This window comes from Perca flavescens, chromosome 9 (genome assembly GCF_004354835.1).
Source record: "Perca flavescens isolate YP-PL-M2 chromosome 9, PFLA_1.0, whole genome shotgun sequence".
NCBI lineage: Eukaryota > Metazoa > Chordata > Actinopteri > Perciformes > Percidae > Perca > Perca flavescens.
Window position 1 is genome coordinate 21,430,309 of NC_041339.1, and position 18,123 is coordinate 21,448,431.

The following is an 18,123-nucleotide window of genomic DNA, read 5'->3' on the forward strand; positions in this document are numbered from 1 at the left end:
TTGGTCATGTCCTGAAGTAAACATCTCTGTTTGTAAATTCATTGTAGTTGTGTCTTAATTTTCTCACCTCTGCTTTTGTCACACTACATTCTCTCTCTCTCTCTGTCTCCTCCTGCAGGTACTCAACCCTTTCTACATCTTCCAGCTCTTCAGCGTGATCCTGTGGTGTGCCGATGAGTATTACTATTATGCTGTGGCCATTCTTTTCATGTCGGTCATATCCATAGCTACCTCTCTGTACACCATCAAAAAGGTGAGTCTTTATCAATCCAGAGACATTTATCTGACCTCATAGTTATGGCAAGACCTAGTTAAATGGAATTGGAATAGAAATGAGATTCATGTGCTGTTCCATACATTCACACACAAGCTTAGAGATCAGCATTAACCCCTCACATTTCACAATTTGTAACTGGATTATGTTTACTGTAGTTGAAATAAAGATTTTTTATTCACATGTTAAGACACATTTATGGCAGCTTTTTGCTATTATTTTTACTTTAGTAACAGGGCCTAATCTGTCTTCTGTTTGACTATATTGGTTTTTCCCCATCCATCCATACGTCCCAACACTTTGATCCAGAGCTAGACACCTCAACAACTACTGGCCAGATTGCCATGCAATTTGGTATGCAAATTAATGTTTCTCATCTGTGTTCTTTGTTCTTTCTTCCAGCAATACGTCATGCTTCACGATATGGTGGCAACTCACAGTGTTGTCCGTGTGTCTGTATGCCGAGCCAGCAATGGTTTGTCAATTTATTTATTTTTATTTATTTTTTGCAGATGGCCTCTGTCAAGTCATTTTAATAGTAGTACACAGCATGATGTATTCTATTCCTGCTTCTGATGAGTCCTTTCCAAACCAAACCTGTGTGTGCCTTCTGTGCTTGGCCAAACTCAATTACACAGTCATCCTGCTTTGGCTGTCCTCCAGATGGCTGCTAGAGTGGAACAACGCAGACTTAGAGAGAGTGTGTTTGTTAGACAGCAGGCATAACGTGTATACATTTAAAAGCACTCTTTAATAGTTCTGCACATGCTTTGGTATGCCTGAACTCCTTTTTAAAATAGGTGATTATGTCTGCAGAGGTGATGCATGAGCATTGGCAGTATCATCAGATGTCTTATAGCCAATTACAGTTAATTCCATTAGTTGGCCAAAGGACAAAATTAAACTCATGCTCAAAATGAGTTGAAAACATTGCCGTGGAAGTTTGTACACCGTTTATACTTTTCTTTTTGCATCCATTTGCTGCACAGACCCCTGCTTGTGATGCCTCAGGTTTTTTCTTGCTGCCTAGAGAGGCGTTAGTAATGAGAGTTGCTGAACAAGACTCTGGGGCTCTGACACACAGTATATCTCTTTTTTCACCCCCACATCCACCATCTGCTACTGTTACTACTGCTCATTTACACACTTTTCACCTTTCTTCATACTCATCATTTTCTGTCTTCTATTTTGTTATCCACACTGCACTCCACCTGTCTGTATTTAATGCACACGTATACCTTCTCCACTCCTCCATTGCACCCCCCTTCCTGGCAGAAATTGAAGAGATTTTGTCTACTGATCTGGTGCCGGGTGATGTGATGGTCATCCCCAGCAATGGGACCATCATGCCATGTGACGCCGTGCTGGTCAGCGGCACCTGCATCGTCAATGAAAGCATGCTCACAGGTTAGAGGCGACATCTGAAAATTTAAGTTGAACGAGAGAGAGACTCTTGGAATATTTGTACATACACTACCACAAAAGACACCAAGCCGCAAAATGCTTTTCCTGTAAATCTCCCATCAGCTGGTCCTAATATCAATCTCTGCCCCATCAGGCGAGAGTGTTCCTGTGACAAAGACCAACCTCCCAAACCCATTGCCTGGGGAGAGTGGCGAGGAGGCTGACAGTGCCTATAACACAGAGGAGCATAAGAGACACACACTCTTCTGTGGCACCCACGTCATCCAGACCCGCTTCTACACAGGCGAACTGGTCAAGGCTGTGGTGGTCCGCACAGGTAGGTGTGTGTGGGTGTGGGTGTGGGTTGGGTTGGATATGTATTTAGAAGTGGTGTGTTTGAAAGATCTGTAACTTGGTGTAAATGTCTTTTCAGTTTTACTGAGAGACACAACTTACTATATGAGAATTGCTTCTATGATGTAATCCTACTGACATGCTGACCCGACGTGTAATGACCTCAGTATCTTGCTGGAGATGCTACTTCCATAGAGTGAGCTGTACTTAACGAAGTTGACTGAAATACAAGGGTTTGTAACAGACTTACAATAAAAAGACTGTTATCTAAAGGCACAGAAATCCCAGGTTCTACTGCTGCTCATTACAAGAGAAACGCAGCATTTCAGAGGTCTGAAATATCCCTTTCATTCAGGAAGCCATCATATTACTTGCTTTGCAGTTTAATCCTTGTTCTTCACAGTTCAGAGACCTGAGCGCCTGTCTGAAATGAGTGTAAGGTCAAATATTTAACAACGTTCCACTCAGAACTTTTCATAACAACTTCTTCACGCAGGTTTCAGCACAGCCAAAGGCCAGCTGGTGCGCTCCATACTTTACCCAAAACCTACCGACTTCAAGCTGTACCGTGATGCCTACCTCTTCCTGTTGTGTCTGGTGGCTGTGGCTGGAATTGGCTTTGTCTACTCCATCGTCCTCAGCATCCTGAAAAAGGTAATCTTGGAGGTGACCAGCAGATTTAACAAATGCCAATGTTCTGATTTTGAGTTACATGGGTTCAGACTTTCAGAAGTAAAGGGTGGGTGAAAATGAGTTATTTTGCTTTTCCTTCCCTTTGTGCAACATTGTGCAAAAGCTTTTTTAACAACAAACAGCATTTCTGAATCACAGTGTGCTACAGAACGTGAACTAGTTTGAGACAGTTTTTCCTTCTCTGTAACGCTTGTTGTATGATTGCATGGTTGTTGTGAGATTGTCAACGGATTTAGAGGATTAGTCATTTGAGTTCTTGCTCTGGATTTGTTGTTAACATGAACAATCAGAGGAGAAACATGCGGCGGAGAGACTGTACCTCACTGTTCAGTTTTAAAAGTGGCTCTTGACAGCTTATGTTGGGAAATGTGACACACAGACTCTCAAACCAGGATTTTAGCTGCCCCTTCAACCAATGAGTGAGCGTAAACTTAGAATCATTACCAGTTTAAGAAGTGCTGAGTTATCGCTGTTTAAAGACAAGTGCTTATCAAACATACAAAGGTTTCCTGACTTTTTTCTTTCTGCCTGCCCAGGTCCCAGCTAAGACCATCATCATAGAGTCCCTGGACATCATCACCATCACTGTGCCACCAGCGCTGCCAGCCGCCATGACAGCTGGCATTGTGTACGCCCAGCGACGCCTCAAGCACCTTGGCATTTTCTGCATCAGTCCACAGAGGATCAATATCTGTGGGCAAATCAACCTGGTCTGCTTTGACAAAGTGAGTACTAGTTGTTGGTATGACTGCTGTTTTTACAATGCAAGTAGGCACTTACCTTACATATCGCTGAAGAAGAGAAGTTTTAATTAATTAATAAGACTATTGTCTGGAGGCCAACAAGAAAGTACACACCTGAAACAAACAAAATATTAAGAAATATTCACATAGTGATATGAATAGTAATAGGATTAGAACATTTTTAGTAATTGGATTTCAGAAATTTGATTTGATTCAATCAAACTCTACTTCTAAAGTTCTGCTTTCTTTCTGCGTACAGACTGGAACTCTGACAGAAGATGGGTTGGACCTGTGGGGAGTCCAGAGGGTTGAGAATGGCAGGTAAGCTGGTCTGTACTCTAATTTATCAAACGTGGAACTTCCACTGTTTCAATGCATTGCCACTGCATCCCAAGTCATCGTCTTAGTTAGCCGTTGCTGTGCTTGTATTACTTTGCCGATTACATGGTGGAAAGTATTTGGAAAGTACTGGTATATCTTTTTCTGAAGGTTTTGTTTCTATTTCCTCCAAATGCTGAAATCTCACTGATGATGAACTGGGATGATTGTTTTGTGATTGGCTCACACAGCTGAAGTTATTCAGATACTTTGTATTTGTTAATCTGTGTACAGTAATACAGTTGTTTGTCAGATATTGTAATGTGCAGAAATATTGAGTGATGGTTATTTATTTCCCTACATTAAGACTAGTAGTTATTGATTATGAGATTATGTTTAGAAAAATTATGTGTATATTTCTTAGGCAAATTAATGGTATAAATCTAGACATTGTGGTGCAAAGCTACTATATACTAGTTTTTTGTCATTGAAAATCATTGCTTATGGAATCATTTTATATTCTCATCATGTAATATCACATAAATAAATGTTTCTTTTGCCTCTCTAGTTTCCACCTGTCAGAGGAAAATGCATACAAGGAAAATCTCGTCAAGTCCCAGTTTGTGGCTTGTATGGCCACCTGCCACACTCTTACTAAAATAGAGGGCCAGCTGTCTGGAGACCCGCTGGACCTCAAAATGTTTGAGGCTACAGGCTGGGTGAGTTGTTGTGTATCTAAAGCATAATATTGGTCAGGGAAGCACAGTGGGGAAAGTTATTAGTCAGACCACCCTTAAAGGAACACGCTGACTTATTGGGACTTTAGCTTATTCACTTATGGACTTATCCTCCAGAGTTAGATAAGTCCATACATTCTCATTCTCATCTCCGTGCGTGTCGTAACTATATTACTATACAAATCACAACCTGTAAATAGGAAAATGTTGCCGTTACTTTGTCACTTTGTCACGCACGGAGATGAGAAGGGTATGTATGGACTTCTCTAACTCTGGGGGATACGGTGAATAAGCTAAAGTCCCAATAAGTCGGCGTGTTCCTTTTAATGAAAAATGAAAGCATTCTAAAGAATCTAAAATATATTTATTATGTAAAATATTTTTCTAGGACTGTTAATCTATTACAATATTTAATATTAATCAATTTGATTGAATGATTTTCCATAGTTAACTCGCGATGTACATGTAAATACTTCAGTCTTGTCGAGAGAACTATCTGGAAGGGCTTTGAAACTAAACTTGCCATTCAAAAGACCCTTTTATTTATCCAGTTCTGCTCAACATGGTGGTGCCTAAAGGAATTTACGTTAATTCATTATTACTGCATTCATTTTTTTTTTTTTTACACATAAATATTTATATCTTATTTATATGGTAAATTAATATATCTTACTGTTGTTGCATCAACATGTTTCTGAACCTTATTTTCTCTAAATTGTTGTCTGCCCAGATCCTGGAGGAGGCCACTGAGGAGGAAACATCTCTTCACAACCGTATTATGCCCACTGTGGTTCGACCCCCAAAACAGCTGTTGCCCCCAGAGCCTGCCGTATCACCAGAGCAGGACATGGTATGAACTTCAACCCAGTCGTTCAGCAAGATAACCACAGGTCTTCAAAGTCTGAAAAATTTCCAAAATCAGGTCTTAGCAGTACAAACCTTGACATTGAAATCCATACAGATCTATCAATCTAATGATATTAATAAAATATTAGAGCTGGAGTGCAGTTTTTGGGCATTGTATAGTCATTCTTTGACTTTTTTATAGTACCATTTTAGTATATTGGCTATATTTAAAACCAAAAAATGATTGTGCCTTGATGCAACATAAATGGACACTACCACCCTAGCATAACAATAGCAACATTAGTAATACTGACAATGATTGGTTTATTTGTTTTACCATTACCCACCCTGCTCTTTTTCTCATTCTAGGAACTGTATGAGCTCTCGGTAAGTAGCCTTATTCCTTTTTGAAAATATAATCATGAAATTCCTCTTTTTCTAGCCAAATTAACAGTTCAGATTTTAAAGAGCAGTAAAATTGAGCATAATATTGAGCATTATATTTAGTAATGTTTACCAGTTAATGTAAAAAGTCTTGACAGTCTTAGTTTGTTTTTTATTCAGTATCAAAAATATTGAGGCTCTAATAGGTGTCATGATTTTGTCAACCAACATTAAAGTCATCCAATATCCTATTCTTAGTAATTTTGTAATGAGTCATTTAATAGCATTATCCATGATGGACATTTAGTTTTTAGTCTTCATCATCTCCTTGACTTGAATGATGAAGACTGTTATCTGTTTTTGTGTATGTCTGTGTGGGTGTGCATGTGCAGTCTGCGTATGAGATAGGTATTGTGCGCCAGTTTCCCTTTTCCTCAGCACTCCAGAGGATGTGTGTGGTGGCTCGTCTGCTGGGAGAGAAACGTATGGATGCCTACATGAAGGGGGCGCCAGAGGTGGTGGCTAGTCTCTGCAAGAAAGAGACAGGTGAGGTGTCTAGTAACTGTAACTATGGTGGCAATGGTCGTGAACAGCACTGAAAATTATTATTCTTAAGGATACACGATACATTAGTGGATGACACATTATTGGCCGATGACTACGATAATTAGATGATTGTTATTGTTCCAATAATGGAATCTAAGTCGATAATTATAGCCGGTTGCAGAGTAGGGAACCACTGAAAACCCAGCCCTGAATGTGGATTTCAATGTCTCTGTCTGTGTCTTTGCAGTGCCAGAAAACTTTGCAGAGATTTTGGAGGGCTACACCAAGCAGGGTTTCAGGGTCATTGCTCTGGCTCATCGTCGACTTGAATCCAAACTCACCTGGCACAAAGTCCAGAATATCAACAGGTAGCCTAGTGCATATTGTTAAAATTGTTGCCTTTTGAACTTCATTTTAAACCTATCCAGAGAACTCCAGAAGTTTTTTTTGCGTGCTACATTACACTGCCGACATTACACTGTTACCCTGCATTCCTCTAGTCTATGACATATAAATAAATAAATAAATAACATTAGGTGAAGGGGATCTTATGTCAAATAAAAATCTTTTGTGTACTCAAAATGTAAAAAAGTAATTTACTGGGAGCAAATGTATGCGAGTCCCTCTTCTATTTTAGGTATTTTGATCTTGGCACATAAGTACAAATGTGTACTTATTTTTCTTTAAACCAGGGATCACATAGAGGCAAACATGGAGTTCCTGGGTCTGATCATCATGCAAAACAAGCTGAAAGCAGAAACCCCAGCGGTGCTGCAGGACCTCCACCGAGCCAGCATCCGCACCGTCATGGTTACTGGTGAGACCGTGCACAGATACACACATTTACACAGGCTTTAACTAAGGCTTTATGACACACTATCTTCAATTCATTCCTCTTTCTGTGTGTAGTTGCTTAAATATCATGTATTGATGCAACACAGGCAGCATAATGAGTTTGGTAATCTGCATATTGGCCCTCAAAAGATTGAATCCCTCTGGTATTTACTCAGCTGTACCTTTTAATCTCATCTAATAACTTTTCATAAAAGAAGTAATATTAACATTCCAGGTGACAACATGTTGACCGCCATCTCTGTGGCCCGGGACTGTGGAATGATCCCTCCCAAAGACACAGTTATCATTGCTGATGCCCTCCCTCCCCATGATGGACAAGCCGCTAAGATTACCTGGAGATACGCCGAGAAGCAGAGCAAGACATCTCACCTGGAGGTGAGGCAATGGGGCGACTGCTTACACAAATACTCGCACAAACAAAACTCACAGAAAGAGCAACCAATGAAAAGGCTTGCACAGTCAGTCACACACACAATTAAATGTTGCATGATTCAAATACATTTGTCAGTGTAAAAAAAAAAAAAAATTGTTTAAACAACTAAATGCATTTTTTTACATGCAAAAAATGTAATTCTTAATTGTTATTAACAGTCTGAGAAGTTGGTTCAACTCTAAAGTTATTGAGGCAACCGTACAGTATATTGGTATCTTTTAATTTTTTGGCTCTAATCCCTACTTGCATTACTTCAACAGGAAGTGAACATCAGTCTGGAGGAAGTGTGCCACGTAGATGAGCCCAAAACACAAGAGCTGTACCACTTTGCTATGAATGGAAAATCGTTTGCTGTCATCTCCGAGCATTTCCCTGACATGCTTCAAAAGGTATGAGGCGTTTTAAATGAGAGTGGAAACCACTGCAACCTTTTCTGTAACTGGAGTATAAATGTTAAAGTTGCTCCTACTGCTCTTGGGTACAATTCTCTCCATGATAGCCTACCTAATGTGTGTCTTGTTATGATCCCGTGTTCTGCCTTGAAGCTGGTGCTGCATGGGACAGTGTTTGCCAGAATGGCCCCAGACCAGAAAACCCAGCTCATTGAGGCGCTGCAGGGCGTAGAGTAAGTATTAATGCTGAACACATGTAGCAATGAACAATTACAAATTACTAGTCGTCCAAAGTTTATTGAAGTATTACATCCACAATATATGGCTACTTGCCACTGAGAGTGTATTAAATACCCAACAGCTCTACCGCTGTTGGTAGCCATCAGTCTGAACTGAAAAAAAAAAAATATATATATATGTATATGTGTTTTGAGCACCGAGTCACTGCTCTTCTTTATTTGCTCACAGCTACTTTGTGGGGATGTGTGGAGACGGAGCAAACGACTGTGGGGTATGTACATCCACTCAAAAAGTAATTATCAGTGTGACAATAACAGGTCAATGGACATTTATTGATTGCAGTCTGGACTAGGGGTGCCCAATTAATCTAATTGCAATCGTAATGTGACTCTGTGCGATTACATAACAGCAAAAATTGTGGGATTTAAGGAAACAAAAAGGTGTGCTGTTTGTTGTGACACTCTGTGTGCACTGCACTTTCCACGTTGTAGAACACCCTTCACTTTACCGACAGTTTTAACAACCGATGAAGCCACCATGTCTTAAGAAGTGTCACTGTTGCAATAGCCACTGCTAATGCTTGCTCTTGAGGGAATTACTGGAATTGTTGGGGCTTAGGAAATTATAGAGTGTGGTCTAGACCTACTCTATCTGTAAAGTGTCTCGAGATAACTCTTGTTATAATTTGATACTATAAATAAAATTGAATTGAAATTGAATTGAGTGTATTAAGCGCGCCCCTCATAACAACGTCAACAAAAGATATGACCCGTCAGTCTGTTAAGGCAGTAGCACTTATGTCGTGTATGTTCATGTGAGTATCAGACGTGTAGAGCGGTTCAGAGCATGCAGATGAGAAGAAGAGGTTGTACAAAATATATTTTGTAACTTAATCACTAATTATTATATTACACCCATCTTGAATGTCATAATTTATAAGGGCATATAAAACGTATGATTTTAATAAGAATTTGTATTTTTGTTATTTAATTTTCAAAAATATTAAGTTATTTTAAAAAGTTTTACATGTTTTTGTTTATATATTTCTTCTTATGTTCGTTTAACTTTGTATGTTCATGTTAAAAAAAAATACACATTTCAAAATTTTAGTAGCTTATTTTCTGCATTTTCTTTGATAATCAAGTAAACTCATGATACCATTATATCGTAATTGCAGTATTGTAAATCACAATCACAATGTAACTTTTTCTCCAAATCGTGCAGCCCTAGTCTGGACATACTTTATATTTCTCACTTTCCTCATCCACAGGCTCTGAAGAGGGCTCATGGGGGCATCTCTCTGTCAGAGCTCGAGGCCTCAGTAGCCTCTCCCTTCACCTCCAGGACCCCCAACATCTCCTGTGTCCCCAGCCTCATCAGGTTTCTCTTTCCTTCTTTATATTTGTGTGCCCCACAATTAATTCATGGTGCTTAAAAAGGGCTTTTTTACGTCAATTTGTGTTTTTTTTTTTTTTATGGCTACATGACATAAAGTTACTTCAAATGTTGGATGGGGAGATGAGACAATGTTTGCTTGCTTTTATAGGGAGGGGCGTGCTGCTCTCATCACCTCCTTCTGTGTGTTCAAGTTCATGGCCCTCTACAGCATCATCCAGTACATCAGTGTCACTCTCCTTTACTCTGTACGTAATGCTGCTTCCACCATAAATATTATCTGAGGAATTAATGAGAAATCCAGTCTCTGATCTGCGCTGTCTGTTGTTTTTGTTTCTTAGATCCTCAGTAACCTTGGAGATTTCCAGTTCCTCTTCATCGATATTGCCATCATACTCCTTATTGTTTTTACTAGTAAGTATAAGAACAGTAGGATAAGGTAAAATGTTGTTTTTTTTACCATGTGCTATGTGCTTTTATTTTTCTTAACCTATATCTTTACTTCCTGCCTCTTCTCCCCACCCACAATGTCTGTTTTCTGCCCATCTTCATTTTCCCTGCTCCTCTTCAGTGAGTCTGAATCCAGCGTGGAAAGAACTGGTGTCACGTCGTCCCCCATCAGGTCTGATCTCAGGGCCGCTGCTGTTCTCTGTGCTAACCCAGATCCTCATCTGCTTGGGCTTCCAGACCATTACATTCCTTTGGGTCCGACAGCAGTCCTGGTACACAGCTTGGACACCACTTACAGAGTGAGTACCTGCTGTCATTGTCGATGTACCCCAGCCAACTAGATATGATTTGTGAATAATCACATATCACGATTTAGTGGCCTTCAGGGTTCAGATAGGAGGCGGAAGCGCCGCAATATGACAATTCTTGCGCGAGTAGTAGCCTAGCTGAGCAGGCCACGGAGCTCCGTGCCATTGAAGGGCTCCTTCTAAGCAAACAAAAATAACTATTCTTAGTTTCAGATGATTATACACTAATGAAAAAAGTAGTTATGAATTTCATATTTAGTTTCTGCCAATATAACCCCCTTAATCCTACACACTGCTCCATATAATTGCCATGTGCACATATTACTGTATTTTGACTACAGACTAAAAATAGTATTTGATTGTCCTTGAATTGAACTCTCCTCTCACCCAGTGCCTGCACCCTGTCATCACATGTTAATGCGTCTGACCACAACAACACAGAGGTGGACGACCACAACATCCAAAACTACGAAAACACCAGCCTCTTTTATGTCTCCTCCTTCCAGTATCTTGTTGTTGCTGTCGTTTTCTCAAAGGGCAAACCCTTCAGGCAGCCTAGCTACAAGAATTGTAAGAAACATGCTTCTCAATAAATCGGTCCTAAAATAGTTGCCAAGTTACTTTTATATGTTATAAAATTGTTTGTGTGTGCTTGTGTTTTCTCTCCCCAGGGCCTTTTGTGCTGTCTGCCCTGAGTTTGTATGTTTTTCTGCTTTTCCTCCTGTTCCATCCTGTCAAAAGTATTGACACGTTTTTAGAGGTAAGAAAACTTCAAACACAAGAAACATACCGCTTTACTCTGCTCTGGTGTAGACTGCAGCTTATTTTATTGAGCTTTTTTTGTCGACCTTTATACTCTTGTAATATTTTGATATAATATAAAGTCCCAGTCTGTAATTTCCCTAAGATGTGTCCAACTGAAGTGTTGCAGATACATGAAGCCTTAAAACAAGGCTATTTCGCTAATAATCTCTGAAGGTCAGCGTTGTATCTCTTTCTCTCTCTGTACAGATTGTTTGTGTTCCGTTTGAATGGAGGGTAAAACTCTTCCTCATCATCTTAGTCAATGCTGCTGCTTCTGTTTTGGTGGAGGTAAGACACACCCTTCAACACATGGTAACAGTAGATGTTTTTCTCATGTTCAGCTTTTGCTTTTTTCATGCAGTGTACTCATCTTTGTCTCATTTAGCTGGGCAGCAGAATCGATCTTGTGTTGTGAGAAGATTTATGTTGTTAAATGAAAATGTTCTCTTCCTTAAAGTGACGAGACAAACTACAGTATCTGTTATTGTTAACACTAAAAGTATGTGAATGTTTTATTGTTGAAATGTTAACATTTGTTGAGCTTTTGGAAAGCAGCATACTTTTGGGTAGATGGGTGCTCTTTAGAAAATAATTTATTGCTCTACCACTGCATGATAATCGATAGTTCATGCTGGCTTGCCACACACAGTATATCACTATGCCTCTGCCTTCTTTTAGATGACTGCCCTTGCATACATGCACTGCTTAGCAGACACCATAGATGATGCTGCTTCCTAAACTTCCAGTGCAAATTCCTAATCGTTTTAAGTTAATTTAAAAAAAAATACCAAAATGATTTTGCCCATAATTAAAAACCTTTAGCGGTTTTGCAGTATTTTGAGACAGTAGTTTCCATGCACACTCTTCCTACTAATTTGTTGTATGTAATTATTTATGCACAACTTGATGGAAGAAAATAATTGCCACACATATTACTTAAAGCTTTAATACATTGTGGCTCTGCAAAAACATTTGAAGACCTCTGTGCAAAAAACAATGCAAAAGCTGTGTGAAATCAAGTTAGCATCTCTGTAATTCTTATCCCTGCCCACTACGCTATTTCATAGACCTTCATCCTTGACATCGTCTTATGGAAGCTTGTGTTCAGCCGAGACAAACAGGGCAGCTTTGGCGTCACTCCTGTCGCTCCGACACCACAGGTTGGGAAAATCAGACACCTTTTTCTTCAGCCCTTTCATTTTCCTCGTGTGGTGTTCCCTCTTCTTTCTCTAATGTTTCTCTGATGGAGCGCACCTTTCTATTGTAACTTCTAACTAACGCATGCATGTGCTCTCCTTCTGGTGTCCCTCTGATGGGCCTTCTGTTCAGGACTTGACAACAATTGCCGTTTTACTCCAAACCATTCTGTTCTCCAGCTCTGTTTTGAGATAAGCTTCATAATTGCTCTTAAAGACAAGCAATTAATTTAATAACATTCTTGCTTAAGCTAAAAGCTATTTTGAAATTTGGAGCTACTGGGGTTCACTTTTAAACACGTTTAAATTGAGATAGATGGGTTTATGACTGGGAAGTAATTTGTTTATTTTGAAGCTTGATGATCAAGTGAATGCATAATGCTCTCACCTCCTTTAGAAACCACCATAGAACCACCTTGCTGAAGACTTTTACCACCTTAAGCAAGGTGATAAAGGTCCTACAAAGCTATATTTGCTGCACTAGTTTCCCTATTAGGTCCTAGATAACTGTCTTTCAACTCTGTCAGTGGTTCATATCAAGTATATTTAAAATCAAAGCAAGCTAGCCTTAAATGTCTTTTCCAATATAACTTTATGGAGAAATGTTTGGCCAGTCCATTTATCTGCTGTGGAATCCTTTGTTTGTTTGATCTTTGACTCCATCAGCTTGTTTTTATGGAGTGGGCTCAGTCGTTAAGCTGTGTACTGACAACTTTTTCAAACTATTATCATGCTGCATTTTGTTTTTGAATGACTTGCATGCATGAATTCTTGTTGCAATTTACGAAAGGCTCCTCCGGTTTTATATTTTGCATGCAACGGTTATATTAGCATGTCACTGTCAGATTTGCATTGGTCAGTAATAGTGTTTTAGAAAACCTGAACAAAATATGACACCAATTCATGGAACCTTTCATCCCTTTATTTCCTCCTTTTGTCTATTTTATTTTTGTTTATTTTTGGGGTTGTCGTATTTTCAGGGTGCCGTTGACCTGCGAGCGTACAAGTGTCTATCCCGGCTGTGCTGCCCAAGCAAGATGGCACCCAAGGCTCGCTACATGCATCTGGCCCAGGAGCTCAGTGTGGACCCTGACTGGCCTCCAAAGCCAACCACCACCACTGAAGCCAAGTCCCTCCCAGAAAATGGCTCCTCCTATCAAATAATGACCAACTCCTAGCACCCCCCACAGCCCCTCACAGTAAAAAAAAAAATCTATCCCTTTCTTATAGGAGACATGCTAGCATTTGACACATGTTCATTGAATGCCGATCCAAATGAACGGTCACAGGATTATTGCTTGTCATTACGGTTCACAGAGATTTGCGTCAAATACTGTAGTTCCAGAGATGGTGTTGCAAAATCCTTAGGATTGCACATAAGTACCAAATAAAGTTAAGTTTCAGTTCTCACAGCACTCTCTCTGGCACAACCACTCGCACGCTCTCAGGTCTCTCTTGCTCGTCTTAAATATTATATAAACATCAATAATTCCAAAATCCTAATTGCAATGTTTGTTCACCAAAGCTGAGCAGCATTCAACCCAGGCTTGGGGGAGAGGTGATAAGCCAGCTCGAATATGCACATTGACCTCTTCAGATTGACTGCCAAAGCGGTTTTAATATCCCACTCCACTTTGTCTGTGTGAAAGAGGTATAAAAGTAAGCCAAATTCCAACTCTACTTCAGAGCTATCTTCTGACATACATTGTCATGTAATGGCGTCTTCAGCTTTCATTAGCAGCCACAGTACAAGATGTCAATTTTAGACAGAGTAAAAAAAAAAACGGAATATCATGTCTGGGCCTTTCAGAATGATCGCTGATAAAAATAGAATGTGGAGAAAGGAAGAAACAGATGCTAACCTAGAAGAAGGGTTGTACTTTGGCCATCTAGTATGACCCACTGTTACTTAAACTGCGAGTAAGATAATTGGTCGAAAAAGAGTGTGGACGAGTTTAAGGAAGAGGGTGAAAGAAAGAAGTTTCAACGATCTGATCGTTTAGTTTTCAAAAGCAGCAGCAAGTCCACTGTGTGTTCGTGTTTCTGAGCAGCCACCACCTTACTTTTAGGATGTTACATAGTAACGTTTTACAGGTCTACCCTGTTGCAGGTGGTACAGGCTCTGATTGCTACTATGTAGTGGTCTTATACAGTTAATAAACATCTATAGTCATTTTAATGAGATAGCATTACCATCTGGCAAGCACTCATTGAATTTATTGAAAGGATAGCCCCTTGAGATCTAGCATCTCATTTTTAAGGGGGTCCTATTTGAGAGCATGGAATCATAACCAAAAAAAAAAGCTTTAAAGCTTACCATTGAATGAAATTACTCACTTGAGAAACCAGTAATTAAATAGTATTTTAAGCAAACTGCACGTTGTAGAAGATTGGGGAATCTTGGAACGGCTTCAATCAACTTGTTGTTCAGTTGCACACTCCAGGCAGAAGCTCACAAGTAAATGCACAAATAGGCTCATTGGCTGTCAAGAGCCAATGATACAGCTCTGGAAAAATATTGTAAATTAAATTGTGCATTTACAGATTTTGTAAGATTTGGAAATTGCACAATAAGTGTGAAAATATTCAAGTTTTTTCAAAGCTGATGGGACACTTAAGAGTATTTGTAAATCTGCTGTCAGCACCGTAATCTGTAGCTTAATGTTGTTCCTGGCCACTTTTCAGTTAAACCCTCGGAAATTTAGAAAATGACTTGAAATGAAAGTGGGCTATAAAAATCGCAAGCCTTAATTACAAAATACAGTACATTATACATCAGATTGATGATTGAAACTACAAATTGATAAACAGCAGAAAGTAATCTAAGGTTGCATTTTCCTCATAATTTAGCCAAAAGTTTTATACATAGTCAAACATTGCGGCTTGTAAAAAGTAAAGGACTTAAAGAGAAGATCGAGGGAGACCGATGTGCTCATCTTCCCTCAACCACAGGCTGGGACCTGTGGCAGGATCGTCATTGTGCTTGTCAGAGTTTACCTTTTAGGGTTTTTAATAAAGATATTATGAAGAAAAAACTGAAAAAAAAAACCCTGACAAAAATATTAATTTCATCTCCGCTTTTTTAGGAAAGCTACTGCATTCATTGGTCTGTGCACCAACCGGTCAACAACACTTCATAACAGGATACCTCAGCTGTGATTATCCTAACATAGCATGCTAACCTACAAAATGTTAGTACGTACGTGTTAGCATACCATACGTGTTAGCATACCATGCTAACAAGTTTGATAGGGAACATCACGGCCTTTTCCTCTGGCGCTCCCCTCAGGCAATACATTTGCCCCACTAGTGATAAAGATCCAACAACAGCAAATGTGTCTCTACAGTACTTTTCATCCATCAAATTATGTTTTCTGGTGTGTAATGAGCTTTACACCCTAATGGGCCTCACACATTTCATTTTTTGTTTTTGCATCTATGAGCCATGGCCTATCAGCATTAGACAGGAGACTGAAAACATACCAACACTTGCATAAAGCCAGCTCCCTATCTTCATGTTCTGAAGACTTGATGGTTTGCAATACTAGAAACATTACTACAAATACAGCATCACTGTAGAATTAAGAAACATTTACTGAACATCTCTGTATTAAAAAAAACGCTGGTTATCTTGGACAGTTAATTGAATGCATAAGACCATACAAATCAAAGCATCCTATATTTACAAACTCGTGTCAGATTGGCTCCTGAAAGCCACTACTTACATTTATTTTTCTTTAAAAACAAAATTTCTTCCTATGGAAGTTGTGATGAAAGCGTATAAATTAAGGCAAGGCATTGTGCATCTCATCAGCTCGCTGCACATATTCAAAACATCCATGCAACAACACATGCTGCATATGATGGATGTCAATTAGCATATCCACTCCATGTCTAACACATAGGCTACCTGCATAGAGAGTTAAGGGCTATATTTTACATTCACTACTCTTTCTTTGACGTTGAAGGTGATGCTTCCCAGAATCTATACTCACTCCCTGTAAGCTTTGAAGGTGGCTGTAAAAGTGTGTTGTTTCTTCCTCACTAAAAACCTGACTGGAAATTAATTTTAAGATAATTTAATTTGTTAAGATAACAATAATGGGCAGCTGGGTAGCTCACCTGGTAGTGCGTGCACCCATATATAGAGGTTTACTCCTCGATGCAGCGGCCATGGGTTCGGCTCCGACCTGCGGCCCTTTGCTGCATGTCACCCCCCCCCCTTTCTCTCTCCCCTTTCATGTCTTCAGCTTTCCTGTCCTAAAATGGCAAAAGAATTATCTTTATAAAAAAATAAAAAAAAGATCGATAACAATAATGGCATACTGAGCTAACAGGTGGACAGCAGAGAAGCAGTTTATACAACAGAGTGGATTGAGGAGTTTTCATTTGCATTTGGCTACTTTTTTAAGCCATGGAAATTGGTACTATTGGAAATCATACTTTTTACAGCCACCAGAGATAATGTTTGATCCTCAAGAGGCAGATTTAGGGTGGAGTATCACTTTAAAGCAAAGACACCAACATGCATGCAGCTGGTTCTCAATGTCAATATAACTGTATACTCTGCCTAGCAGCCTTTCATGTATGGTTTAATAGTGTCCCAAAGTATTTTCAGAGTGCTAATCAGTGGTTTTGAGACACGTCAAGGAATGTCAAGTTAAATGTATACCTTTCCTCACTGACAAATTATTTCTCAAATATCGTAACCACGCTGTATTATGTGACACTTAATTGTGTATGACATCACATAAAGCTTGTCCATTGATTATTGATGATTTTATTCATAAAGAAACAAAATCGAAACAGAATCCGTCAATATCTGTAATAACGAGTCTGAAGTTGCTCAGTTCCTAAAAGCCATTGTCTATTGAGATGCTTGTAATATAACAAATGCATATGAAACTTGGATCCAGATTGTTTTTATGACTAGCTCAAATGTGATATGTGACTATAGTTTTCACAGATACATTTTTTATTTGATGAGCAAAGTAATAGTATTTTGTTATAGTATTTTGTGGGTAAATTCCCAGCGTGAGAAAAAGGATAAACCGTACTGTAGATGAAACTGATGAGAAATGCATAACTTGGCTCAAATGGACATTCTTCTCAAAAACATGGGTTACATGGATTTCTCTGCCTCTCAATACTCAGTGGTATGTTTTCTTTTTTAAATTTGCTTTCGTTTTTTTTTTTTTTTCTCTAGATACCTACTGAGGGTAAAAATGAATGTTGTGTAAAGAGCAGAATAGAATGCAATGCAATACTATGGTTATTGATTTTTTTTTTTTCCCCCAAAGACTTTTCATCACATCTGTATTTGAAAAAAGAAGAAATGTTTAATTTTAGACTGTTAAGTTCTGTCAAATCTGATTTGTCTCAGCAGAAGTGGACTTTAAAAGGTATTATATTAGAGGTTGGATTCTATCTGTGTATATATAAGATTTACATTTCTAGTATGTGCATAAAAGTCAAAAGATTTAGTCATAAAAATGTATGGGTTTTGGATTATCAAAGGGCTGGTGTGTCTTTTTCTACTATTTTGGTACTGTGTTACAATTAGTTGTCTGTCTACTTTTGATTTGTACTGTCATGGATTTATTTGTACTTCAACTTTTGTTATGGAGTTGCATTAGCTTGGATCTTTCTTATTTGGGCATGAATCCTGGGCATTTATTTCCCAATTTGAATCAGTGTGATTGGATCGATATTTGTTCTGTCTTGGATAAACAGCACATGTCTACTTTAGAG

The 18,123-nt window shown here is 39.0% G+C and overlaps 1 protein-coding gene across 4 annotated transcripts in view; it reads left to right on the forward strand.

The window, feature by feature from the left end:
- Positions 1–15,689, forward strand: part of atp13a3 (ATPase 13A3) — a 36,898-nt gene extending 21,209 nt beyond the window's left edge. For 3 of the 4 annotated variants that reach the window (XM_028587234.1, XM_028587233.1, XM_028587235.1), the window contains 26 exons: positions 119–253; positions 677–749; positions 1,550–1,681; positions 1,833–2,015; positions 2,529–2,686; positions 3,262–3,450; positions 3,728–3,789; positions 4,355–4,505; positions 5,254–5,373; positions 5,739–5,756; positions 6,146–6,299; positions 6,547–6,667; positions 6,992–7,116; positions 7,369–7,529; positions 7,848–7,976; positions 8,133–8,212; positions 8,448–8,490; positions 9,490–9,599; positions 9,766–9,862; positions 9,956–10,028; positions 10,186–10,363; positions 10,764–10,942; positions 11,044–11,132; positions 11,384–11,464; positions 12,244–12,336; positions 13,353–15,689. In XM_028587234.1, the coding sequence (XP_028443035.1) occupies positions 119–253; positions 677–749; positions 1,550–1,681; positions 1,833–2,015; positions 2,529–2,686; positions 3,262–3,450; positions 3,728–3,789; positions 4,355–4,505; positions 5,254–5,373; positions 5,739–5,756; positions 6,146–6,299; positions 6,547–6,667; positions 6,992–7,116; positions 7,369–7,529; positions 7,848–7,976; positions 8,133–8,212; positions 8,448–8,490; positions 9,490–9,599; positions 9,766–9,862; positions 9,956–10,028; positions 10,186–10,363; positions 10,764–10,942; positions 11,044–11,132; positions 11,384–11,464; positions 12,244–12,336; positions 13,353–13,550 (3,132 nt within the window). In that variant the 3' untranslated portion in view covers positions 13,551–15,689. The remainder of the gene's footprint in view (positions 1–118; positions 254–676; positions 750–1,549; positions 1,682–1,832; positions 2,016–2,528; positions 2,687–3,261; positions 3,451–3,727; positions 3,790–4,354; positions 4,506–5,253; positions 5,374–5,738; positions 5,757–6,145; positions 6,300–6,546; positions 6,668–6,991; positions 7,117–7,368; positions 7,530–7,847; positions 7,977–8,132; positions 8,213–8,447; positions 8,491–9,489; positions 9,600–9,765; positions 9,863–9,955; positions 10,029–10,185; positions 10,364–10,763; positions 10,943–11,043; positions 11,133–11,383; positions 11,465–12,243; positions 12,337–13,352) is intronic. The other variant, XM_028587236.1, reaches the window with a different exon arrangement.
- The last annotated feature ends 2,434 nt before the right edge of the window (positions 15,690–18,123 follow it).